This window comes from Sciurus carolinensis, chromosome 6 (assembly GCF_902686445.1).
Source record: "Sciurus carolinensis chromosome 6, mSciCar1.2, whole genome shotgun sequence".
In the NCBI taxonomy this organism is placed as follows: domain Eukaryota; kingdom Metazoa; phylum Chordata; class Mammalia; order Rodentia; family Sciuridae; genus Sciurus; species Sciurus carolinensis.
The window spans coordinates 57,310,074-57,338,070 of record NC_062218.1 but is presented as its reverse complement, the minus strand read 5'-3'; the positions used below and the strand labels follow the sequence as shown (position 1 = coordinate 57,338,070).

At 35.6% G+C, this 27,997-nt stretch overlaps 1 protein-coding gene across 4 annotated transcripts; it reads right to left on the bottom strand.

The window, feature by feature from the left end:
• Cdk7 (cyclin dependent kinase 7) lies at positions 1 to 27,997 on the bottom strand. 4 transcript variants are annotated; one of them, XM_047556049.1, is made up of 12 exons: positions 27,838 to 27,997; positions 27,420 to 27,479; positions 21,698 to 21,731; positions 20,625 to 20,692; positions 19,051 to 19,119; positions 16,980 to 17,090; positions 14,315 to 14,433; positions 13,141 to 13,240; positions 7,027 to 7,113; positions 3,975 to 4,124; positions 999 to 1,146; positions 4 to 434 (listed from the first exon to the last, which is right to left on the bottom strand). In XM_047556049.1, the coding sequence occupies exons 1-12, from the start codon at positions 27,901 to 27,903 to the stop codon at positions 406 to 408; spliced, it is 1,041 nt and encodes a 346-aa protein (XP_047412005.1). In that variant the 5' UTR covers positions 27,904 to 27,997; the 3' UTR covers positions 4 to 405. The 4 variants fall into 4 exon arrangements, with proteins under 4 accessions (XP_047412006.1, XP_047412005.1, XP_047412008.1 ...); XM_047556050.1 differs by lacking the exon at positions 16,980 to 17,090 and having other exon boundaries at positions 1 to 434; XM_047556052.1 differs by lacking the exon at positions 27,838 to 27,997 and having other exon boundaries at positions 5 to 434; positions 20,627 to 20,692; positions 27,420 to 27,435.

The window sequence follows — 27,997 nt, the reverse complement described above, 5'->3', positions numbered from 1 at the left end:
ATGATAATTAAAACAAGTAAACTATATTTATATATATTAATGTAGAAGAAATTAAAGTTTCAAGTAAAAAAATTTCATTAAGAGAGACTGTTATTCACATGATTTTGAGATCTTAAAGACTGTCATACATAGTTATTCATATTACTACAAACTCTACGGTTTTCCTAATGTGTTTTCAATTCTACATTTCAAAGAACCAAACTTTTCTCATTTCTGCACTCAGAAAAAGTAGAATTTTTTATTTTAAAATACATTAATAAAAATAACTGACAGTTTTACATATTTTACATCTGTAGAATATTTACAAATTCATTTCTACAGTATTTACTTAATATTTACTATTTTTCCATTATTTGCTTGGACTATTTCCTTCAGTAACAAAATACCATCCAGGGATCTCTGTAACTAAAAAATTAGCTTCTTGGGCAATCCTCCTAGAATGCAAGATAAAAAAAAAAAAGTGTTCACAGTTAGTCTTGTAGTGATTTTTAACCAGTCCCTGTATTCCAACTCCATTATTTAACTTACTGGTACTCAAACATTAAGCATACTGTATACTTGTAAATCTGGAAGGTACACACAGATAGCTCTCATAACTCTGAGGTATACTAAAAAATGCCTGAATTATTCTCAATTAAACAAAACAGTTAATAGCACATTTTGTATATTTAATGCAACTGAAATAAAAAAAATAGCTCAACCCTGGCAGTGGCACACACCTGTAATCCCTGCCTACTTGGCAGGTGGCTCTGAAGTAGAGGCCAGCCTCAGCAACTTAGTGAAACCCTTGGCAAATTAGCAAGACCCTGTCTCAAAATACAAAATAAGGACTGGGGATGTAGCTCAGTGGTAAAGCACCTCTGGGTTCAATTCTCAGTACAAAAAATTAAATAGTTCATAAGCTACATTTCTTAGCTTTCCTTCAGTCACTAGCTATATATGAACTCTTTGGAGTTTTCTGAATTCATTCCATTTCTTACAAAAATGGGAATTTTTACCTTGTTCCAAGGCCTCAGTTCTTTTCCGTTTTGTTGCCATGGCTGGGTTTGACTGTTCCTTTAAGGTTTCCACAGGACAATTTGGTCTTGGTAGTTGACATCCAGGGGTTGGTCCTGGCCGATTACTGAAGTACTTAGTTTTCAATGCCTTTTCAAACATACCAAAGTAAGGTTTTAAGTGAATATCTGGACTATGTACAGGAAAACCTAAAAATGCCCAAAATATTAATGCTCCAAAATTTCTGGGAGTATTAGAAACACTACATGATAATCCCTACTCCCAAAACAAAACACAGTGAACATTCAAATGGACACTTGAATGGACATTCAAGTGGACATGCAAATCACTCCTAGTGAACATCCAGCATCCTAAGATTGATAATTTTGTTACTTTAAGATATTGTATATTTTTGTTCTCTAAACATTATGAGCTATATAGTTCAAAATGCAGTTGCTTAAAGAGAACTTCGTTTTTTACAACATCCACATATATTCAAATTCCAAACCATATAAATTCTTAAACGTGAGGCTTTTAAAAACTTGCATTTTAAAAAGTATTATTTCCAAGTCATAGCAATTCTATAGGAAAATTAATTTGGGGCCATGCAGAGATCTAGGAAAGGAAGAGTATATAATTTCAACTTTAATACAGACATCCATGAAATAAAATCCATTTTTGCCTCATTCCCCTCTACCCCGGAAGCCACCACAACTAAGAACTGAATTCAGGGTCTTGTGCATGCCAGGCAAGCACCTACCACTGAACTAAATCCCCAACATTTTTAAGGGTTCTTTTGGGCTGGGGGTTATAGCTCAGTTGTACAGAATGTATTTAGCATGTGCAGTTCAAACTCCAGCACAGGAAAAAATAATTTTATCAAAATACAACCCAGGGCTGGGGATATGGCTCAGTTGGTAGAGTGTCTGCCTCGCAAGCACAAGGCCCTGCGTTCAATCTCCAGTACTGCAAAAAAAAAAAAAAAAAAGAAAGAAAAAAAAAACTGAATCTATGGGGCTGAGGTTGTGCCTTAGTGGCAGAGCACTTGCCTAGCATGTGAGGCACTGGATTCGATTCTCAGCATCACATATAAATAAATAAAATTTTAAAGACAAGGTCCATCAACAACTGAAAAAATTTTCAATTGAAAAAAAAAATACAACCCAATCTAACAAATTCATTACTGTGACTAGTATTTTTCTGTAAAATTTACACTATTAATGAAAACAACTTTCTAGATAATTTTACCTAGTCTCTTCTGTTATAAATAACGTATGAGTAAAAAGGCATCAGTAAGTTTAATGTTTGAAATTAGAAGAGTAATTCTAATGGTGAAATAAATATCCAGCATGTATATACTAATGTACCATTTACTGTTAAAAACAGAAGGCTTATTATTAGTAGAGCACAGTGGCACATGCCTATAATCCCAGAGACTTAGGAGTCTGAGGCAGGAGGATTGCAAGTTCATGGCCAACCTCAGAAATTTAGTGAGGTTATAAGCAACTTAGCAAGACCCTGTCTCAAAATAAAAAATAAAAAGGGTTGGGAATGTAGCTCATGGTAAAGCGCTTCTGGGTTCAATCCCCAGTACTGAGAGAGAAGGGAGAATGGAGGGAAAGGGAAGGAGGAGGCTTATTTATAAAAGTAAATGTATTAAACAATGATTTGGTAGTCTAATGAGATTTGAAGACCTGTGACACTTTTTTTATTTTAGTTCATTCCTTTGTGAGGTCAAATCATTATACTATATTGCATTTCTGTACTAAAGTGCCCCAATTTAAGAGTTTGTAACTTGTGACCCTATCGTTTTTGGTGTGCTTGCATTTGTGTCCACCCCCCCCCGCCCCCGCCCGCTGCCACCAGGTACTGGGTATTGAAACCATGGTCACATGCTAGGTAAGAGCTCTAGCACTGAGGTTTGTCTCCAACCCTTATTGTGTATGTTCATAAAACAAAGAAAATGTTTGCTTTTTGGATACCAGCATTAAACTCAGGGCACTTGACCACTGAGCAACATCCCCAGCCCTATTTTGTATTTTATTTAAGAGAGGGGGTCTCACTGATTTGCTCAGCACCTCGCTTTTGCTGAGGCTGGCTTTTAACTTGTGATCCTCTTGCCTCAGCTTCCCAAGATGCTGGGATTATAGGCGTGTGCCACCACACTCAGCAAGAAAATGTTTTTTACTAAATCTATAGATCTTGAGGTGGGGTTGTGGCTCAGTAGTAGAGTGCTCACCTGGGTTCAATCCTCAACACCACATAAAAATAAAATAAAAGGTATTGTGTCCACCTACAACTAAAACAAAATATTGAAAAAAAAATCTTTAGATTTTACATAACTTTCTCCATTCATTTATTTATTGTTATTTTTCCATTTTTTCCCTCCCTTCTTTTAAGAGCAGATATTGGTCTTCCAAATTTTTCATTCTCATTTCTTTTAAACCAGTTTTTTAGGTTAAATTTAGAATATCTTTCAATTTCTTGCAAGCATACAATTCCTCCCCATTACTACTTTCTGACCAAATTAACTATCTGAATTGCAATTTATTGGGGTTGATAATGGGGGTAAGGGGCACTAAACAAACCACTTTCAGCATAAGGCTTGCCACAAAGTTTAAATTAATACATAGAATTCAACTAATATATACCTTTCTTAAAAATTACAAAAGTCATGGGTTTTTTTCCCCTCTGCAGATAAAATTACTTAAAACCCAATTATAATAATAGACATGTTTATGTTCCTAAACAAGTATAAACTCTCCTATAGTTGTGTGTGCATAATATAATTTGATGCCTCCAAATAGTGGGTATAACCTTAGGAAAAAGACACAAAGTTTGTTATTCCTTAAAACCAAACAAAAATACATCTTTCTGATATTTAAAGAATGTTAGAAAATTTTACAAAATTCAAATTTTATTTTATCAGTGCTAAGATTATCCTTGTTATCTACTAATATAAAGATTTGTTAAAATACCTGTGTGGCTGTAATTCGAGTACATGGATTAAATAAGAATAAGCCTTGTATGAGATCCAGCAAATCATCTCCTGCTGCAATGAAGATGTGCTGCAGTGGGATTCCAGGGAAACTCTTAAATGTCACATAATCTGGAAGACTACACATGTCCTGTAAAAATATTTTATAATTCAAATTTAAGTAAAGAACTGAAAGGTACATAGGTGAAATAAAACTCATATTTGCATATGATATGATGGTCTACATAAAAAAATCCCAATAAATCTATTTAAAAAAAAAAAAAACTTAACTGGGTATGGTGGCACATGCCTGTAATCCCAGCTACTTGGGAACCTGAGGCAGAAGGAGCACAAGTTCAAGGTCAGTCTCAGCAAATTAGCAAGACATTGTCTCAAAAAATTGAAAGGGTTAGGGATGTAGCTCAGTGGTTATAAAACCCTGGGTTCAATCCCCAGTACTGGAAAAGAAAAAAAATTATAGAATAAGGCTACAGAATAGAAAATAAATACAAAACAAATCAAACATAGTTCTGTATACTAACAACGAACATGTGGACACCAAAATTAAAAACACAATATCAATCACGAAAAAGAAAAATGAAATACTTACATGAAATAGGACAAAACAGATATAGGCTCTTGTACTCAGAGCTACACAATGTGATGAAATAAATAAAAGTTCTAAATTGAGAAACCTCACTTTTGCACATTGGAAGATTCAACATAGTAAGGACATCAGTTCTGAAATGGATATAGGTTTAATGCAACTGTTAATCACAATCTTGACAAAATTATTATAGATGTAGACTATAGAAAAAGGCAAAGAATTGGAATAGCTAAAATAATTTTATGGAAAAGAATAGAGTAGGCAGAATCATTCTACCTGACTTTAAGAATATATAACTTATTTAATTAAGACTGCCTGTTGGGCTGGGGAGATAGCTCAGCTGGTAAAAGTGCTTGCCTCATAAGCGCAAGGCCCTGAGTTCGATCCCCAGTACTGCAAAAAAAAAAAAAAAAAAAAAAAAAAAAAAAAAAAAAGACTGCCTGTTATTAGCAGAGGAAGAGATACACAGATCAATGGAACACAAAAGATGATCCAGAAGTGTGTATTAGCCAGGCATGGTGGTGGACACCTAAAGCCCAGCTACTTGACAGGCCAAGGCAGGAGGATTCCCAGTCCAAGGTCAGCCATGGCAACTGAGCAAGACCCTGCCCAGAATAAGAAATAAAATGGGCTGGAATGTAGTGGTACAGCATCCCTGGGTTCAATCCTTCATACGACACAAAAAAATAAAGTTTAAAAAGTTAAAAAAAAAAAAAAAGGCAGGGAGATATATTGGTAAGTAAATACTATGTAGAAAAGTAGAAAAGCAGAGAACACATATTATGAACAGTAGCTGTGGAATCAGACAAACCTAGAATAGAGTCCTAATTCTGATACTGTGAGCTTGGGTAAATTTTTTTTTTTTTTTGGTCCCAGGGATTGAACCCAGGAGCACTTAACCATTGAGTCACATCCCTAGCCCTTTTAAAAATTTTTTTATTTTGAGATAGGGTCTGCTAAGTTTTTGAGGCTGGCTTTGAACTTGTAATCCTCCTGCCTTAGGCTCCAGAACCCCTGGGATTATAGGTGCTCACCACCATGCTAGGTGGATAAATTATTTATCTCACTAAGCCCCAACTATCTGATTTGTACTGCTGTTGGGTAGATTAAATATAATTTATGAAAAGCCCATCATAAATAACATATAGTAAGTTCTCAATAACTGATGACCTTTAGGGAATGTTTTACAATTAGAACATATATTAAACTTTCCAATTAGGAAACTGAGGAAATAATAACACTAAAGAAACTCTTTAGATAACAGCTTCAGATAGTTTTCATTGTAGTTTTAACTATAAGATAAGTAACCTGATTAAAAATTTTTCATTTCTAGCATTTATTTATACTTCAGGACATGCAGTAAGAATGGGAAAAAAAATATCAAAAGTTACATAACTTTTTTAATTTTAAAAATAAGTGAAGGGCTGGGGTTGTAGCTCAGTGGTAGAGCACTTGCCTGGCATGCATGAGGCACTGGGTTTGATCCTCAGCACTACATGAAAATGAATAAATAAAATAAAGGTATGTTCATCTACAACAAATAAATAAATGAAAATATACTACTGAACTATAATATAAAATTTAGCAATTCAAATTGGTATAAATTTCATGATAGATTTTTGTCTCTTGAGACCTCAGGGTCTTGCTATATTACCCAGGTTGGCCTTAAACTCTTGGGCACATGATCCTCCTGCCTCAGTTTCCTGAGTTGCTGGGACTACAGATGTACAATGCTATATCCAACTTTATATCTTTTTTTTTTTGAAGAAAATGTAATGAAATAAAATAATCATAATATTGAAACATAATATTGAAAATAAACATAACATTGAAATCTTAATTGCATTAATAACACTTCATATAAATATACCTAAATCCATGAAGACATTAGTTAAGTAACATGAAAGAGCCATAAGGGAGAATTTATGCAGCTGTTAAAAAGGAAAAGATCAGTAACAGATTTTTTTTTTTTTTTTTTAGCAAAAAGAGTCAAGTTAGGTGCAAGACAAAAATCTAAAGTGTGACCCCTTTTTTGGAGCAGGAATTTGAACCCAGTGTCATAGGCATGTGGAGCATGAACTCTACCACTGAGCTATATACCCAGTCCCCGATTTTTGCTAAAGAATGAGGTAAAACGCAACCCTATTATATATATTTGTGTTTGTGACTGTACAAACTCACAGCATAGCTTTACAACAAACAGAAGGAATTTCTGGAGAGAAGGGCTATATGTATAACATAGGTTGAAGGGTATGCCATAATTTTAATTTATTCCTTTATAAACTTTTTAATAATTTGAAATTTTGTAACAAGGATATTACAAGTAAACTAAGATATTTAATCCATTTCTTCAATATGTTGTCATGTGACAACATATATAAAGCATATGACAACTAAATAAATTTACAGAATCCTAACTTATTAAAAACAATTCATAAGGGCTTACAGGCCACTGTTCCTCAGTTGGCGTGCCTAGAGTTTCAAATATTCTTGTCAGTTGATCGAGGTCTGAATCTCCCGGCAAAAAAGGAACCTGAGAAAAAGCAAGAGAGAACTATTTCAAGGTGCTTTGTGACAGTTTTAATACAAACGATACTATAAACTTACTAAGAAAATGCTAAAAATCTCTGTAATATTAAATTTAGTCTGAGATATAATGTATATGGCATTAGATCCTGCCCATATTCACCAAAGTAAGCAGTACCTTCACTATCCATTTTATTCACTCCATAAATTTTTAATAGATTTTTACCATGCAACCAGCTCTGTGCTATACCCTAAACACTACAAAAAGGGAGTAAAATTGTCCCTGCCCTCCCCTGCAGTGGAGGTGGCGAACACTGTTGATGTAAGTAAATAGGCATTTATTTACAATGTGTTGTATTAAGTGAGAATACAGGATCCTAGAGCACAGAGAAATAGCACGTAGCCCATTCAAGATGGGTCAGGGAAGGATTTCAAGGAAAGTGGCAGGACAGGTGAAGGATGGAGAGATGAATAGGAGTTAGCCAGAGAAATATCAAAGACTGAAGAAGAAAACTATTCTAGGGCAGACACAAAAACTGGGAGGGAAGAGAATACTCTAGTCTTACTTAACTATTTAACAGATTCTTTCTCTGAAGAGATATAGTGGCAAACTTTAAAAGACAAATAATGACAAGTTAGTTAAAAACTAGTGAGCTAGCTGGACCCTATGGCATACACCTATAATTCCAGCAACTTGGGAGGCTGAGGCAGAAGAATCGCAAATTCAAAGCCAGCTTCAGCAAGTTAATGAGGCCCTAAGCAACTTAGTGAGACCCTGTCTCAAAATAAAAAATAAAAAGGGCTGGGGATGTGGGTTCAGTGGTTAAGTACTTCTGGGTTCACTCCCTGATACCAAAACAAATAAACAAACTAGTGATTTTTGATAAACAATCAAAAATCTCTGCTATGCATAGACCTTATTTTCTAATTCATTTTTCTCAAACATCTATGGAAATATATGGAAAAGAAAAAAGGAATTTAATTCTCTATTCTGTGAATAACATTGACCTCCAGAACTTTTCTGGCCTTTGAAAAAGTTTATAGGCTGAGAAGACATGAAATTAAAAGCCAGGTCTACAACATTTTTGTTATTGTGTTACTCTCACCAGTAAAAACAAACACAAAAGTCAGTCAGGCCCAGTAGCACCTACCTGTAATCCCAGTGACTGGGGAGGCCGAGGCAGGAGGATCACAATTTCAAGGCCAGTTTCAGCAGTTTAGTGAAGCCTCAAGCAACTTAGTGAGACCATGTCTCAATATTAAAAATAAAAAAGGGGCTGGGGACATAACTCAGTGGTAAAGCACCCCTAGGCTCAACCCCCAGTACCGAGGAGGGAAAAAAGACCACAAAAACATCCCCAGGTGCCAATCATCAATTTATTGCTTTTCAGTTCTAAATTCACCCTCTGCTTTCTCTATGTAAATGGATCTGGAACCTTAAAATATACATCTTTCACCAATGGGCACTGAAGTTTTGTCAGTAGAGAATGCTGGAGACACCTTAAGCGAAGGAACGAGTTGTTTCCTCCTTTCAGTGTGCGTGCTCAGTTCACCAGAGGGGCATCCTCAGGTTCATTAGCATCAGGCCTCTGCAGCATTGAGCACGAGCAGTTTCTCCAGCACAGCTACAGTGGTACCGGAGGCCAGCAGTGACCTAGCAGAGTGCTTCCAGAGACAGATTTTTTTTCCTGAACAGCTCTTGTCAGCACCCTAGAGCACAGATTTCCAACACATTCCAGAAAAGAGATTTCTAGTAAGTTTTACCAGTACAGATCCTCAGCAACTTCTCTGCTCCCTTCAACAACATCTAGAGCTCAGCCCTAAGAGTAGTAGTGGTGAGAATCTACTTTATTTCTTACGAGAATTCTGAGATTCCCTAAATTAAGTTATAGGCCAGAAAATGGAGGGAAGAAAGAAATAAGAGAGGGTCATTTCAACTCATAACTTCAAACTAAATCAAAGAAAAAGAAAAAAATGTTCCACATTCATTTCCTGTAAAATGAAGATTACCCATCAAGGCTACAATGCATTCTGCTTTTCAAACCAACCAGTCAAGCAGTAGCAAAAACTTACCAACTAGCTCCCAACCTAGTACTTTGTTTGCTTTGGACTGTCCTGCCCCTTTTATTTGTAAATTATGCAAAACCACCATCATATGTATTATATTTATACAGACTGAAAAAAAGGATATCAAATAACATTAAAAGTACTCTTTAATATTTTCTTTTTATATCCCAGAAGAATTATCTTGTCTCCTATAGAGACATGTATTCTCACTGTGCAGATCACCAGTGCAAATTGTGGACAAACTTGCAATTTAGTCAGAGGGGTGTACTTTTGTATGGATGGGTATACTTTTGTATGATGTAAAAAATTTACATTAAAATGAGCTACTTAGGACTGGGGGTGGTATAGCACTGCCTAGTGTACATGAGATCCGGAGTTCAATTCCCAGCACTGCAAACCTCCCCCCCCCAAGAAAAACTCAAAACCAAAATAAGCTGCCAAACGTGTGGATTTTCAATCCCAACTTCAGCAAGACATTAATGAGAAAATTGAAGAAATCTCCAATACCAGACTGGGTATTTGATCAAGAATTTTTGTTATTAATGAATTATTGTTTGCTTTCTTCAGATTTCAAAGGTATTATGGTTACAATAAAAAATTCTTATCTTCTAGAGGAAAACCAATGCAGTAATATATGGAAAAAATGATATCTAAGGCAGGAAGCTCTGCTATACCACCTTGTACCACTGTGCCTGGCCTCTAATAGTTTTTAACATATGGCTGATTTTATCTTACCAATATACTCCCACACAACATTTTTTGCCACAAAATAAAACAAAAGTCACAAACCTTAAGTTCTAGTTCCATGGCAGCTCTTCCTTTTAGGACAAAAGATTGTTTAGTATGAATATTTTCAATATGCAAAAGCAGAGAGTAGTAAAATGAGCCTGGATGTACCATCAACCAGCTGTAATAGTTTTAGAGCTTTTTTTTGGTACTAGGGATGGAACCCAGAGGTATTTAACCACTGAGCCACATCCCCAGCCTTTTTTACTTTGAGACAGGGTCTCACTAAGTTGCTGAGGTTGGCCCTGAACTTGCAATCCTCCTACCTCAGCCTCCCAAGTCCCTGGGATCATAGGTGTGCACCATCACACCTGGCAAGTTTTGTGTCTTTAATATTGTATCTGTATTAATACATAAACCTTGTTAAAACCTAACTAGTACTAGAGCCTTAAAATAAAAACCTTTGACCATCACCCCCTCCCTTTTATGACTATTTGATTTTTGTTTAGTGTCAAATCAATATTAAGATCAATATTAAGACTGTTTCCCTCTTGTACAATTTGGTTATTCCAGAGGCAATCGTTTCTAAGCCCCACTTCTGAAACTCCTGTGGCCCTCTCTCTGGCATCTTTCTTGGTACTGAGGTTAAGATTCCAGTTATTCAAAGTCATACACAATACTGAATCTACATGATTGAACTTATTGTAATCCAGTTTTGTTTTTTAAAATTTCTTTCTTTTGGGAGATCTCCTCTGCTAAGCTCTCATCTCACCTATTCCAATCTGACTAGTGTTCTCTAAGCCTGTGTTGTTTCATACCTGTTTTCTCAGAACTTCATTATTCAATAGAGAATTTATTAGCATTTTTTATGCTGATTCTCATGTTCCCTGGATCCCATGCCCGTCTCTTGGTTTACTCTCATTTATAGTAGACCACATCTTCCAATAACTTTCCAAGAATGGAAAGGAATATAAATGCTTAATGTAATAATTTTATTTATTCTCGTTAACTCAAAATATGAAAGGGAATAAAATTCTAGGTTGAAAATCATTTTCCCTCAAAACATGGTAGTTTTCCAAATTCTAATGTTCTGTTGAGAAGGCTGATGCTATTCCTTACCCTAATCCTTAGTTTTCTATGTAAGATGTTATTCCTCTCTGTGTAAATACAGTCCATGACTTATGATGATGCGACTTATGTTTTCCTTCATAGTGGTGTGAAAGCAATAAGCATTCAGTAGAAACCTGCTTTGAATTTTCATCTTTTCCTGGGTTTGTGCTTTGTGGTATGATACACTCTCAAGGTGCTCGGTAGGAGCAATGCTATGGTTTAAATGTCCCTCTGGGGCTGAGGAAATAGCTCAGCTGGTAGAGTACTTGCCTCGCAAGCACAAGGCCCTGAGTTCAATCCCCAGTACCGCAAAAATAAAAAAATAAAAAAATAAAAAATAAACGTCCCTCTGATACTCACTGAAACTTCATCCCCGAGCTCGTACGATGATTATAATTTGGAGGTGAGGACTTTGTGAGGTAATAAGTTTTTCACATTAGGGCTCCATGAAGGGACTGTTGGGAATCCCCACCCAACCTCTGGGACTGGGGATCAAACACAGGGCCTGGTACACTCTAGACAAGTGTTCTACAACTGAGCAGTAAACGAAGCCCTACCTTTTTTTTTTTTTTTTTTTTTAAAGAGCATTTTTAGGGCTGGGGTTGTGGCTCAGTGGTAGAGCACTTGCCTAGCATGTGTAAGGCACTGGGTTCGATTCTCAGCACCACATATAAATAAATGAATAAAATAAAGGTTTATCAACATCTAAAAAAAAAATAGGTGTGACTACATCATGTACAACCAGAGAAATGAAAATTGTACCCCATTTGTGTACAATGAATCAAAAAAATAAAATAAAAAAGAAAAATCTTTAAAAAAAGAGCATTTTTATTATCATTTTATTTATTTTTTTGGTGGGACTGGGAATTGAACCCAGGACCTTGTGCAAGCTAGGCAAGCACTCTACCAACTGAGCTATCTCCGGCCCCCAGCCCTGCATTCTTAAACATCTTTTTATTTTAGTGTAGTTTTTCTCTTTGGTGCACAGAATCTATTTTTTGTGTTTAAGGAAATAAAAAAGCAATCTAGTTATGGCTTCACATTTCTTCAAATACTTGAGTAAGTAGGGGCTAGAATGAGGATAAAAACACCCAGCTTCAGGATACCTGAATACTCATTTGCTTTCATCTTTCAGAAGAGCTACTCTTCCTTGGGAGCTAAACACTACAATGAGAGAAAAGTTTCCAAGTTTGCATTTCTCTCTCCAGTAAGCAGAAAATATTTTATCATAAGATGATGTCAGAGAAAAGTTAGTGTCACCATATCTGTTGAAAAGAATGAAAATGTGTAATGAAGTTTTATTCAACCATAAAGAAAATAAAATTATGTCATTTTCAGGAAAATGGATGGAATTTGAGACTATTATGTCAGAAGGTCAAGAATCACATGATTTCTCTGGTATGTGGAAGCTAAAGAGGAAAAAAAGAAAAGAAAGGCAGGGGTTGGGTATCTTATGAAAATCAAAGGAATAGAGAAAATCGGTAGAATAGAGAACGTAGACCTAAAGGTACGATGGAGGGAAGGAGGGGGAGAGCGTCAGGGAATGATATTGGCCAAATTATACTGTTATAATGTGTACAAGTATGAATATATAACAATAATATATTAACAAGTATGAATATATAGCTATAATGCACTAATAAAATATGGACTAAAATTGTGTGGGGAAAAAAATAAATAAAAAATAAACTTCCCTGGAGCGGCAGCTGCAATGGTTGATATATTCCTTAAGTATACTTTTAAATTGCTCCAAAGAAAAAACCTTCCAGTACAAAAGTTTATTCTAACACATTTAGTCAGTACAGAAATCCTGCCATAAAAGTTAATTTCTACATTCTGAAATATAACTATAATAAGACCCTTATTCTAAACAGAGGTCTTCTCATCTCATGTTAGCATTAATAAAAAGGTTGTATTTGGAAGAGGCTTTTAAAAAAAAAAGTTCCCAGGCTAATCTCAAACTCATGATTCTTTCTGAGTAGCTGGGGTTATATGTGTGCCATGCTGCTTCCAGCTGAGGATTTTTAAAAAATATTTGGTTGGTTTCTAGGGTTTTTATTGCAGGGATAATGATGAGAAGATGAATGCGACACAAACAATACTGAAGTATGTACACTAATTTAAGACTTACCCTTAGAAGCAACTCTGCTAAAATACAGCCAACAGCCCACATGTCAACACCTACACCATACATTCTAGCTCCAAATAGTAACTCAGGGGCCCGATACCATCTGAAGGACAAAAAGAAATAATGTCATTTGAGAATGGAATTACTAAAGACATTTCTTAGGACAAACTATCCTTGCCTGCTCTTTTGTTTTATTGTTTGTTTGCGATTTTTTTTTGGGGGGGAGGGGATACTAGGGATTTAACCCAGGGGCAATTTACTCTTCACCTACATCCCCAGCCCTTTTTATTTTGAGACAGGGTCTCACTAAGTTGCTGAGGCTGTCCTTCAACTTGCAAATCTCCTGTCTCAGCCTTCAGAGCTGCTGGGATTACAGGCATATGCTACCACACCTGGCCCCTTGCCTATTTCTAAAATCAATCCTTCATCATGACTACAATATACCATAGACACTTGTCAATTTTCAAGAATACTGCTTCTGCAAGCCAGGTGGCATATGTGTTTAATCCCAACTACTCAGGAGGCTGAGGCAGGAAGATTACAAATTTAAGGTCAGTCTTGGCAACTTAGCAGGACACTCACAAAATAAAAAATAAAACGGGTTGGAAATGTTGTTCAGAGACTGAGCACCCCTAGTTTCAATCCTCAGAACCACAAAAAAATTAAATTAAATTAAATTAATAAACATTGATGCTTCGTGTAGAGAATTTTCATTCACAAAGAAGGTTAGAGAACCAAGAAGGACCAATATAATGAATATGGGATCAATAAATCAGGTGATTAGGTAGAAAAAAGGCCACTTAAGTTTTAGATTATCTAACTAAAATGTAAAAGCAGCATAAATTATTCTCGAAAGTTACTAAAGGGGCTGGGGATGAAGCTCTGTGGTAGAAGGCTTCCCTAGGATGTGCAAGGCTCTGGGTTCAAATCCCCAACACCAGAAAAAACAAGTTATTAGGTAAATATCTGAGAATTGAGTCAATTCAATTTTATTTGAAAAAAAGAGTTGTATGTTTTATTTACTGTAATAAAACATAATAAAAAAGGGATGCATTTTTAAGAAGAAACAACAATGATTCTGAAACTCTGCCAAGAAATTTCAGAGAAGTCAACTGATACTCATTTGCGACCAATAATCAATAATAGCTAAACTTTTAGTTATTTAAGGGATTCTTACCTGGTTACAACCTGATGTGTATAAGCTCTATTGGGACTCCCAAATGATTTGGCCAGGCCAAAATCTGCCAGTTTTAGAACTCCATTTTCATCTAGCAACAAATTGTTTGGTTTCAGATCCTGTATCGTGGAGGTTTTAAAACATATAAGCAGGATTGGGGAGAATACCATAGTGATATATTTAGTTAGCTTATCTTTAAAACACAGAAAACAGGGTAATATTCAAATTTTAAACAACAGTCAATATTTTTCCACAAATGTAAAGTCCCAAAGCAAAATAAGACTTGTAGTATTACTTAGTGAGATCTTGGATAAGGTACTTAATTTCACTAAGCACCAATTTAACTAATTCATAGACTGTAAAGATTAAATTTAATATTTTCTGTAAAGGGTCAAATGAAATGACTGGCTCATAATAAGCACCCAATAAGTCATAGCAACTATGAATTTAATAACAGTAATAGATATGAGCTTCAGAAAATAAAAGCATTATACATAAAGAAAAAATGGAAGAACATATTCTTCAAAATCTATGCAAAAGGCTACCAGTATTTTTTTTTTTTTTTTTGGGTGCTGGGGATCGAACCCAGGGCCTTGTGCTTGCAAGGCAAGCACTCTACCGACTGAGCTATCTCCCCAGTCCCAAGGCTACCAGTATTAACCTAAAAAAGTTCCAAGGCTGGGGAGATAGCTCAGTTGGTAGAGTGCTTGCCTTGCAAGCACGAGGCCCTGGGTTTGATCCCCAGCACCGCAAAAAAAAAAAAAAAAAAGTTCCAAATTTAAGACAGGGACTACTAGTTTAAAATTATATATTCTTATGTACTTATCTAAATAGGGTACCCAACAACATCTATCTGATGTTTTTTTGTTTGGTTTTTTTTTTTTTTTTTGGAGACAAAAGACCTAGGAAATTTTATTTTCAAGTGAACTCAGCCAGAGGAAATAGTTTCTTTACATCTATCCTGGTAGTACATTTCCTGGTTACTCACTAAAATTTCTTGAGAAATAAACTTGCTATGCTTCAGCTTTTCTATTTACAAAATGAAGACAATCATTTTTATGATGTTAATACTGTATTAGAAATAACAACCACTTATACAGAACTTTAAGGATTACAGGGGGAAAATACAGAATATATAATACAAATAATGATACCTTCAAAGAGAAACAGATGAAAACAAAGGGATGCATTTACCTTATTACTCTCTAACTTTAATGGTAGATAGAGAAGCATATACATGATATTGATCACACTGAGACCCAAAGCTATATTAGGACATTACCAACAATTATTTTACTTTTTCTTTTTTCCTTTTCAGAATTTGGACTGTACAATGTTTTTGGTTGAAAAAAAATTTTTTCCTTATTTGAAAAGAATCTGATATCTAAAAGATGTTTTAAAGTGATTTAAATATAAAGTATATAGCCTTGCACTTAATGGATTGCTTTCTAAATCTGAGGGCAAAGCTAAGTACTTAAATATCATTATCCTCTACAAGTTCCACATCCATGATTCAGCCAACCAACAATCATTTACTATGCAGTTTACTATGATGGCTGTGTCTGCTCTATTTATATAGCACTTACTTTATATTAGGTATTATAAGTAATCTAGAGATGATTTAAAGTATACACAAGAACTGCATAGGTTATAATGCAAATATTACTCCATTTTACATAACGGACTTGAGCATCTCTAGATTTTGGTATCTGTGGGAACTTGGTAACAATCCCCCATGGATACTGAAGGATGACTTTGTTATTCTTTTTTTTTTTTTTTTTTTTTTTGTGGTGCTGGGGATCGAACTCAGGGCCTTGTGCTTACGAGGCAAGCACTCTACCAGCTATCCCCAGCCCGACTTTGTTATTCTTGTCTCCTTTTCTCCTTACAAATATTTAAGTTTCAAAATATTTGATGTCAGAAAGTTTGTCTCCAAGGCCACTCTTTCTTGCTTGTTTTTTCTCATTTATTTATTCATTCATCTTTCCATAACTGTACTAAGGGCTCTGCCACTCAGTTCTAAAAAGCTGGGAGCCTAAGGTCAAGGGGCCACATCTGGTGACAGCCTTCTTGCTGGTGGGGACTCTCTTGGAGTCTCTATGCAGTGCAGGGCATCACATGGTGAGACCAGCACATCCTACCTAGACAAATCATCAGTCATGTTCCAACAGCTAAATGTTTATAAAAATAATTCAATTTCATAAGTTTTATTTCACAACTTCTATGAATTGTAGAGCCACTAGAAATTTGATTTTTTAAAGGTACTTTAAAAGTTAATCCAGTCTCTCACTATGTTTTGCCCTATAACAACAGTATAGCACAAAGAATACTGGACTTAAAGCCCAAAGATGTAGGTTCTAACACCCTGTCAATTATCAGCTGCTGACCCTGAAAAAAAATATCTTGGGTAACTTAGCAACTTAGCTCTTCATCTATGAAAAAGATAAAGTACTGGATCTCTTCCAGTTCTAAATTTTACACAGAAATTTGAAGTACACATAGCACCATATGCTGCAATTGAAGGAACACAAAGTAGAAGAAGCTGGAATAAAATGGTTTCGCTGTATCTTTATTTTGTTCAACAATTTAGATATTCAGACCATTATATATTAAAATGGCCATATAAAACTTGACAAATTTAAAGAAATAATATTAAAAACCTTACCCTATGTAGAATCCAGTGTTGATGTAAATATTCTAACCCTTGAAGAGTCATCAACATATATGCTTTAATGTGTGATGGTGTCAGCACAAGACTATTATCCTTTATTATAACCTATAAAGCAGATATACATACAGGTACACTTCATTATTTCAAATGAACTCTACCATATTAAAAAATTTACAGGAGCTGGGGAGGTAGCTCAGTCGGTAGAGTGCTTGCTCGTAAGCACAAGGCCCTGGGTAAGATCCCCAGCACCCCCCAAAAAAAAAAAAAAAAATTTACATATTTAACATGATTATGTCATACAGAAGAATCTCCAAGACAGACTATCCAAATCTCCTTTGAAGGCACTGTCAGAATTTCTAGTTAAGGTGGTTAAAGATCATCTCTAGTTTGGGAAGAAAGCAATGCTTCATATCCTACAACTTTGTTTAAAAGGGGCAGTCATCTGTAGTTTTTGCTTGATCCTTCTGTATTCAGTATTCCATCAGGACAGCACTCTTCCCAGCTCAGTCCACATGGTTAAGAAAGTACTGACCAACCCCCACCATCTGAGGGATTCAGAAGTAGGCACATGATGCAGGCATGGTCATTACCACACTGCAATCTCTTGGCCAAGAGACTGCCGGTCTCAGGGAAGGATGCATGCCCTAAGACTAACCAATCAACCAAGCCAAGTACTTCTGCTAGAATCAAAGAGAACAAAGTCCAAAGGTAGAGAGGAAAAGAAAAATGGGGACAGATCTCATGAAAATCAAGGAGATCAGCAGAGAAAAGGGAAACAAGAAGAGGGAGGTGGGAAAGGAGGGGAAAAGTGCTGGGGAGTGATATTGGCCAAATTATATTGTTACATTGTGTATTATGTGTATGTATGAATATGTAACAACAAATCTCATCAGTATGTACAACTATAACACATCAATTTTTTTTAAAAATGGGGGAAAACGGGTTAAAAAAGAGACAGAGAGAGAAAGGCAGGAAATGGAGAAAAAAAGAGAACAAAAGCACTTTCTTACTTCAGGGATTATTAGACTCTAAGAATGTAAGCCAGACTGCCTAAACCACCATTATTAAGTATGCACAAATATGAAGAAAACACACACACAAAAAAACAACTGAATCAATGTAAAACTCAGTTCAGGTGGCCTTATTTGTGAGTTGTGCCAAAAGTCAGTTTATTCCTACATTTACCATTCCTTTTTACTCCTGAGTAGTAGTCCATTATATAGGCTACAACAGATTAATATATTCACTAGATGGACATTTGATTTGTTTCCAGTTTTGACGATTAGGAATAAAACTAAATATTTTTGTACCAAGTAATTTCTGTGTTGGCAATGTTTTTGTTTCTCTTGGATAAATACATAGCAGTGCTATTGCTAGATAACAATCTTATTAATTAGTGATAGCAATCAATATTAGTGACACTGATGACAGAAGAACCTATCGCTATAGACTATAGACTTTATTGCCACCAGTTTGTAATATTTAGGGTATCTCTTTTATTACTTGATACTGTTATATGAAATCCTTTCTTTGACTTAATGTGTATTTAATTACATAAGAAACTGCAAAACTGTTTCCAGTTTCTTGCATAGTTTCTTGATTATACCATTTGCATTCTCACCAGTAGTGCATGAAAATTTCAGTTCTTCTATATCTTTCGATTATCATTCTTTTGAAACTCAACTAATATTAATAAAAAGCATGAGATTTTAAATTTTTAAAAGGCAACCTGGCTTTCAAAAAGATGGCTTTAATCTGAAAATATGGTGGAAATTTCAAAATTATAACAGGTCTAATGCTCATTTCTCTAAAAATAATGTCAATAAGCTATAGGGAAAGTAGTAGATAGAAATAACTAATGAAATCCAAATCTCTGTATTTTAGCACTATGAAAACAGCTAATCATAGGAAAAGAACTGAGAGATCTTTTTGATTTCAGAGTCTATCCAGATTTCAATAGAATTAAGCATTTTTTTTTAATACTAGTCTCTTCTTAGGTAGGACATAAACATTTAGGTTCCTTGATAAACTGGAGAAAAATATTCTCTAGGAATCTTAATCTTACCTCTAGATCAGTTTCCATAAAATCAAAGACAAGGCTAATATTAGATTTATGTCCAAAAGCATCAAGGAGCTGCAAAGCAAAAAATTTTAGAAGTTAAAATGTGATTCTCTATTTCATTCTTTTCTTTGACAGTATTATACTAATTTTTAAAAATCTAAACAAGCATTTACTGTTGGTAATTTCCTATAAAGCTCAAATTATTTTATTAAGTTTGACATTTGTCCTTTTTTAAATAGTACTAAAGGAATTAATATTTTGAGACACAAAAATATTAAACTTTTTTTTTAATTTATATTTTTCTTTTTACAGTGTTGGGGATTAAACGTAGGACCCTGCACATGCTAGGCAAGTGCTTTATCATTGAGTTACTCCCTAAGTGCCTAAACTACTTTTGTAAAAACCACTAAATACTTAAAAGTTTTCCCTCTAGATTTTGGGAGTTAGTAAGAAATAAATTAATGAAAACTATACCTCAGTCACCAATTCAAAAAAATTCCCAAGCACAGTGCTTTAAAAAAAAGTGAAACATGCCTATAATTCCAGCAATTCGGGAGGCTGAGGCAGGAGGATAGCGAGTTTGAAGCCAGTCTCAGCAAAATCAAAGCACTAAACAACTCAGTGAGACCCTGTCTCTAAATAAGATACAATAAAGGGCTGGGGATGTGGTTCAGTGGTTGAATGTCCCTGACTTCTATCCTAGGTAACCCCCCTCCAAAAAAAAAAACCCATGCTAGGTGCAGTGGCATGTGCCTGTATTCCCAGCTACTCAGGAGGCAGAGGCAGGAGGATCACTTGAGTCCAGGAGTTCAAGACCAGTCTTGAAACAGAGACCCCTCTAAAAAATAATAATCCTCTAGGGTTAGTGGTAGAGCACTTGCCTACCATGTGCCAAGGCCCTTCAATTCCTAATCCATAAAAAAGAAAAGAAAGGAAAAGAGGGAAAAAAATCCTCTACCATTAAGTGAATGAGTATATTCTCCATGGCAGGCACTAATCTAGATACATGTATTCAAATAGCTAGCCTTGTAACAACCTTTTGAGGTAGGGACTGTATAATAATACTAATATTATTTTATGAATATGATTATTAACAATTATTTTATTAATATTATTATTATTTTATTGATATTTTGTTAGTATTATTTTATAATAATATTACTATTATTGTTATTATTATTATTTTGCAATGTTGGGAATCAAACCCAGGGCCTCATACATGCTAGGCAAGCACTCTACTACTGAGTTACAGCACTAGCCCAGTATGTAGTTTAAAAAGAATTTGCTCAAGGTCTTACACAGGCCAAATAAAGGGTTTTGAATGCACTGTGCTAGTGTTCTATAGGATTCAAAATGATTTCTGGCAAAATGAGCATATGTCAACATTTTTTTTCAACATTTCATCAGTAGTATGATTTTAAAGACACTGCCTAAAATAGGATAGAAAATACATTTCAGATAGATTAAAGCTTTTTTCAAAGGTCACCTAGAACAATTAATCCTTCAATCAAAATCAATATCCATCATAATAAAAAAAGGCAGGGTTCTATAAATTAAACAACTCAGATCATACTCACACCAATTATATTTGGATGACTTAGTTCCTGTAATAATTTTATCTCTCTTAAGGCTGTTCTATTTATACCTATGGAAAAAGGCAAAGCAAAAAATGAACAATGATTCTCAAATCTCCAACTATCCAACAAATATATTTTTTAGGAAAGGTTGATTTCAGAAAACAAAAAAATTACATAGAAAAATGATGGCAATTCTGACAATTTTTATGACAAATCAAATTTTCTTTTAAAGCAGCTTAACACAGACTATGAGTAGTAGTTAAAAAACATATCTGCTTTATATATAACAAATCTGAAGAACATGAGACAGAGTACACAGATACATGATAATTAGCATATACATGAAAATTAGGTTCTCTTCTCTTATCTACAAATATTAAAGGCAGATTATTTGTGCTAAAAGCAAAGAAGTGATAAGACAGTATCTTTTCGAACACAAAGGATAGAACTCAAAACAAGATCTGATGCTGGCCCCACCTTTTCTTTCTTTGTAGTCCTGGGGATTGAACCCAGGGTCTTGTACATGCTAGGTAAAAGCTCTACTACTAAGTTATACTCCCAATCCTTTTCATTTTGAGAGAGGGTTTGCCCAGGCTGGCCTTGAACTTGTGATTCTATTACTTCAGTCTCCTGAGTAGCTGGGATTATAGGCTTGTGCTTTTAATAAGAAATATGTTTTTTGATGATTAAGAAATAAATCTTTTCTCCACATATGCATTCTATAGTGAACTCTGTGTATTTCCATAAAGATGTAGCCTCAATTTTCAAAGTAATTAGAAGCTCTGAAATAGAAAAGGCAATGGATTATAACACCTAAAACAGTAACAAGGACAGCAAAACAAGCTACCTTGCTGCCTTCCATTTACTTAAGTATTTGAACGTTCCTCTGAACACTCAAATAGCGAAAATCATCAAATGTCCCCTCTCTGTCCTGAGTCTGTCTATATTTTGGGGGTGAGGGGCACTACAATAACTCTATCCAGAACCACTGCTAACTCTCAATAATAATTTGCTCATTTCCTCAATGAAAGTAAAAACATTTCCTAATTTGTCAGACTATTTGAAATACTTACCATCTTTAGCTTCTGATCTATGTCCAAGTTTGATCTAATATAGAAGAAAACACAAACAAAAATCGAATAATTATGTAGACTTAACACATACTGTATTAAACATTTTTAAAAACTAATCTCATGAAGCTCTCTGCTTCATCACCCAGATTCATCAGTAACTAATATTCTGCTACACTTACTCATGCATCCTCTCTTTTGTTGACTAAAATATTTTAAAGTGAATCCAAATCTTTGTGTCATTTCACCTCTATACAATTAAGTAAACAACTCTAAAACATGGACATTCTTACATAACCCATAAGGCTATTTTCAAATTAACAATAATGGCACAGCTGACTCCTATTCAAATTTTCCTCTTTCAAATTTCCCAACCTGATTAGAGAGAAGCCCAGGCAATTCTGAAGAAAAAAGCAACATGTATGAGACTTCACAAATTTTAAAACTTATTACAGGCTGGGGATATAGCTCAGTTGGTAGAGTGCTTGCTGTGCCTTGCAAGCACAAGGCCCTGCACCACCAAAAAAAAAAAAAAAAAAAAAGACTTATTACAAAGCAAAAGTAATGAAAGATACTATAGTACTTCAACAGAGATGGGGTTCCCCATCAGTCATCAGTCACTGGAACAAAATAGCATGCTTAGAAATAGATCCAAGTATAAAATGGAACTCAGCATTACAAGTGTATGGAGTAAAGAGCAGGCATCAGGAGCTGGGGTTGTGGCTCAGTGGAAGAGCACTTGCCTACCATGTGTGAGGCGCTGAGTCTGATCCTCAGCAACACATATAAATAAAATAAAGGTCCAGTGACAACTAAAAAATATTAAACAAAACAAAACAAAAAAACCAGGCAATCAGTAGTGTTAGGACGGCTGGGGGAAAATATTAGATCACCACATCACATAATACAGAAAAGCTACAATGGCTTGGGAGGCTGAGGCAGGAGGATCATGAGTTCGAAGTCAGCCTCAGCAAAAACAAGGCACTAAGCAACTCAGTGAGATCCTGTCTCTAAATAAAATACAAAATAGGGCTGGGGATGTGGCTCAGTGGTGGAGTGCTCCTTTGTTTAATCCCCAGTATACAACACAAAAAAATTTTTATGGGATAATTCCTTTTAGGAACTTCCTTATAGGAAATAGGAAAGTACATTAAAAGGGAACCAAATTGACAAATTCAACCATATTAACTTTCAGTACCTTAAAAGATACCATAAATAAAGTTTAGCTATGAACAGGGAGATGACATCTGCAATGTATATTTCTAAGGATCAATATTCAGAATATATGATAAATTTCAAAATATCAACACAAAGAAAAAAATATAAGCAAACTGTGCTGAGTATGTAGCACAGACAGAGCAGAGCAATTTGCCTGGCATTTGTGAGTGCCGAGTTCAATCCCCAGTCACACACACACAATCACACACACCCGCCATGTAAACTACCTCAAAGAAAAACAAGCAGGAGTCAATAAGAAAAGGTGATCAAACTCACTAATAATCAAAGAAACATTAACTGAAACATCAAACACACCATTTTTCAACACATCTAAATAACAAATGTCTTAATGTCTGACAATACAAATAATGTTGAGAGTGGGTAAAAGGTAAACCAAATCAGACATGTCAGAAAACAATTTGACCTTATCTGTGAAGATGATGGTTTTTAATACTCTGAAGCAAAAATTCATAATTGGTTTCAAATATAGATACATTCTCTAGAGAAGCTAAAATACACATACAAGATGACTCATTAAGACTGTCCTAAAAAAAGACTGCCCATAGAGCCAGACATCGTGGCGCAGACCTGTAATCCCAGCAGCTCAGGAGGCTGAGGCAGGAGGATCACAGTTTCAAAGCCCACCTTAGCACTCAGCAATTTAGTAACCTAGTACAAGCCTGTCTCAAAAAAAAAAAAAAAAAAAAAAAAAAAAAAAAAAAAAAAAAAAAAAAAAGGGGGGGGGGGCTGCAGATGTGGCTGAATGGTTAAATGCCCTTGGGTTCGATTCCTGGTTTAAAACAAACAAACAAACAAAAAACTGTCCATAGAAGGGCTACTATCAACAGAGTCTGAATAAAAAATTTCTGTATAGCTGAATGTAGTAGAGTACACCCTTGTAATCCCATGTTAATCCCAGCAATTTAGAAAGGTGAGGCAGAAGGATAGAAAGTTTGAGGCTTCATCATGTACAACTGGAAGAATGAGAAATTATACTCCATACGTGTATAATATGTCAAAATACATTCTATCATATATAACAAGTAAGAATTAAAAAAAGTTAATTTGAGGCCACATTCAGCAATTTAGTAAGATCCTGTCTCAAAATAAAAAAAAAGAAAAAGGGCTGGGGATATTACTCAGTCTTAGTGACCCAGAGTTCAATCCCCAGAACCACAAAGAAGAAAAAAAAATTCAGTACAGTTATATATAATGGAATCTAATCAATGAGCATAAATAAACATGATCTATATATATCGATATGAATTTCATAATGCTGATTCAGAAAAAATTATAGAATATATATTACATATATACATGTATAGATATATGTATATACAGTTTAAATGCAGGCAAACAATATGTATTGTATTAAGATACGTATATTTGATACAAATACTGAAAAATGAGAAATGAGCCAAAGACTCACCAGGGAATTGACTAAGTTAAGAAACACGGGAGAGGGCTTTGGCTGTAGCTCAGTGGTAGAGTGCTTGCCTAGCATGTGTGAGGCACTAGGTTCAATCCTCAGCACCACATAAAAACAAATAAATAAAAATATTGTGTCCACCTACAACTAAAAACTTAAAAAAAAAAAAAAAAAGAAACATGGGAGAGGCTGGGGTTGCGGCTCAGTGGTAGAGAGCTTGTCTAGCCCATGTGAGGCACTGGGTTCAATCCTCAGCACCACAAAAACGTAAGTAAATAAAATAAAGGTACTATGTCCATTTACAACTAAAAAAAAAAAAAAAAAAAAAAAGGAAACAAACAAACATGGTAAACATAAATTCAATATGATCTTTTGGTGGTCCTGAGGACTGAACTCACCAGGGCATAGTGAGCACTGTTCTACCCTTAAGCTATATTTCAAGCCCCAGTTGGATCATTTTAAAAGAATGAGGAAGATCAGTGATTTTTAGAATCCAAGACCCATTAGGTGAAGGGTAAAGAGTACCTTATTTGAAAATTTCTTTTTTGTAAACTTAAACATACACTGTAACAAAAGAACTGGGGTAGAAATAAAGGGAGAAGAAATTATGAGGGCTGCAACAGGAAGGTCCAAAGTACCAAATCTCCCATAATCATAGCAAGAAAGTAAAAATAATGCTGAGGAAATAAAACATATAAACAACATGCCAAAAAAAAAAATCTATGCATATTATTTTTAAAATGGAGGTAAATAAAAAAGGAAAATTAAAATTGAAAAGTGGTTGCTCTGAGGAGTGAAAACCAGTGGTAAGTCTGGGGTTGTGGCTCAGTGGTAGAGTGCTTGCCTAGCACATATGAGGCAATGAGTTCAATTCTCAGCATTACACAAAAAAATAAATAAAGATACTGTGTCCATCTAAAATTAAAATATTTTTTAAAAAGAAAAAAAAGGAAAACCAGGGATAGAGGAATGAGTCATGTTAAAAGTCTTGGCCTATTAACTGACCTTCTTTTTTTTTTTTTTTTTTTTGGTGGTGGGGCTGGGGATTGAACCCAGGTTGAACCTAGGGCCATGAACCTTGTGCATGGGAGGCAAGCACTCTACCAGCTGAACTATATCCCCAGCCCTTAAGTGACTTTTAAAACCACAAAAATATATCATTTGAAAGAAAATAAAAACTAAATATAATTTAAGCTACTTTAAGAAGGAAAAGTCTACAACAGAGAAAAAGGGTGGATTTTAAGTCCCAATTAATGCTAAAAACAAGCAACAAAAAACATTTGGACTTTGAGATAGACTCTTGTCACGTTGCACAAGTTAGCCTCAAACTCCTGGACTCGGGTGATTCCCCTGTCTCCACCTTCCTAAGTTAGAAATATTAACATGCACCACCACACCCAGCTAACTCAATACATTTTTAGAGTGCCTACAATGTGCTTGCCATAGTTCTAGCTATGTGAATGGAATTAAATAGACAATAAACTCAGATAAGAGGATTTCAATTTTGATAAATACCATAAAGATAAGAAGGAGCAACTGCAAGGACAACAGAGAAGGAGGCATACATATTTTAGCTGGACTGAACATAGAAGGCCTCTATGTGGAGAACACATCTGAATGAAACCTTAATAATAACCAATTAGCCACAACAAGTTCTACAAAGAAAATATAATGAGAAGGCAAAGCAAATACAATAATTTTAGGAATGGAATGAATTTAAGGGGTCCAAGAAACAGGGAACTAGGACTAGAACTGAAATGATTACAAGGGAGCCAGAAGAGTTAAGGGTTTTACAAGGGAATGGCTATAATGGAGGATCATAAAACATAAGCTGGAAAACAAGGATATTAAAGAAGAAATAATAATAGAACAAAGATAAGGATGGCAGGAATAATGAAACAAAGAGCCAGATATTAAGTGAATAGGAGAGAGTGCCTGGGAGGCTGGAAGCTGGAAGCCTGATGATATACATTAGAGTTAGAGGTTTTGAAGAACAAATTCAAAGTAGCAACAGGAACAAAGGAATATGGAGGTCACTTACTCCACTAACAGGCCCTGAGATAGGTGAGACAAACAGCCTCTCCTTCAGAGGGTTATGATTTTCAGTAGCATAAGGAAAAGCAATGAACCTGGCTCATATCAGGACATCAGAATTCAAATCTTAACTTCAGCAATTACTAGTTTTGTATTCTTTTTAAAATTTTTTTATTTTTGTAGTTGTAGATGGACAGAATGCCTTTGTTTATTTTTATGTGGAGCTAAGTGCCTCACACATGGTAGGCAAGCACTGCCACTGAGCTACAGCCCCAGAACTACCTTTGTATACTTAACAAGTCACCTAACTAACCTTTCTCAATCTCAAGTTCTGAGTGCAAAATAGGAATTCCTTTAACTATTTCACAGGCTGTTTGGAGGGGCAAGTGAAAAAAGTGCATATTCAAAGTGCCTGGCATAAAGAATGTTAGCTACTTATGACTGAAGTCTTTTAAATGAATCTAAGTTTAAAATGCACATTAGGTTTTTCTTTGTTTTATGGTACTGGGAACTGAACCACAGAGCTATGCCCCAGCCCTTTTTATTTTTATTTTCAGACAGGGTTCCTGAGACTGGCGTGGAACTTGCATCCTCCTGCCTCTAGCCTCCCAAGTCTCTGGGGTTACAGATATGGGTCGCTACATCTGGCTACAGCAGTGTTGTTAATGCTACTGAAAACCTTTCATGTAAACCTGTACAAAGAAAATAAATATACACACAGAATGGATGCAGGTAGGGCAGAACTAATGACCTGGAAAGAAAGTTTTTGAAGACTGAACAGATGGGCAATACTTGACCCTTTAGCCAACATCCGTGTTCGAGCAGCAAAAATAAAACACAGCTTCCTCACAAAACCTGATTCGATTCCATAGTTCCCTCCTTGGAACACGAGGCACTAAATAACGCTACTGTTTCTGGAAATGACATGAGTAACTTCTCATTCTCAGAGTGCAGTCAAGAGTAGTAAAACGGCCACCAATCAATTCATTACATAGACATCTGCAAGGACACTTAAGGAAAAAAACAACATAAAATTTATCTTACTTTCTTAATGGCGACTATTTGGTTGGTGTTCTTATCTCTGGCCTTATAAACCGTGGCAAACTATAAAGAAAAACAGGAATAACATTAAGTGCGTGTTTGCCTTTTTCTTTACATTTGGGGAACTGAAGAACCCAGGGTTCTGAGAGGACTCGCGGCGGCTTGGAATGTGGTCGGGCAGTCCAAGTCCCGCTCCAGCCAGTTCTTCAGAAGGACCGCGCCTTAGGGTTCACTTCCAGGATGTCGTTAGGATCTTCAATAGGCAACAGGTGAATGTGCGCGGCCTCCCCACCACCAACCCCCACCCAAGAAGAACGAGCAGCCAGGCCAGTCCTCTGGCTTCCACAAGAAAGCTGCAAAGGTGGGAAGCGGCGCGATGCTCCCAGCTCAGGGTCCTCTCAGTCTAGTCCCAGCGACTCACCTGTCCCTCCCCGAGGAAGTCCAGTTTCTCATAGCGCTTTGCTCGAGACTTGACGTCTAAAGCCATCAGGCGCTCAAAGCCCGACTCCAGTGGAAAGGGACAAGCGCTCAAGACAGCAGGAATTTAAAGCTACCCGAAAGCGTCCAACAGCCACTTCCGT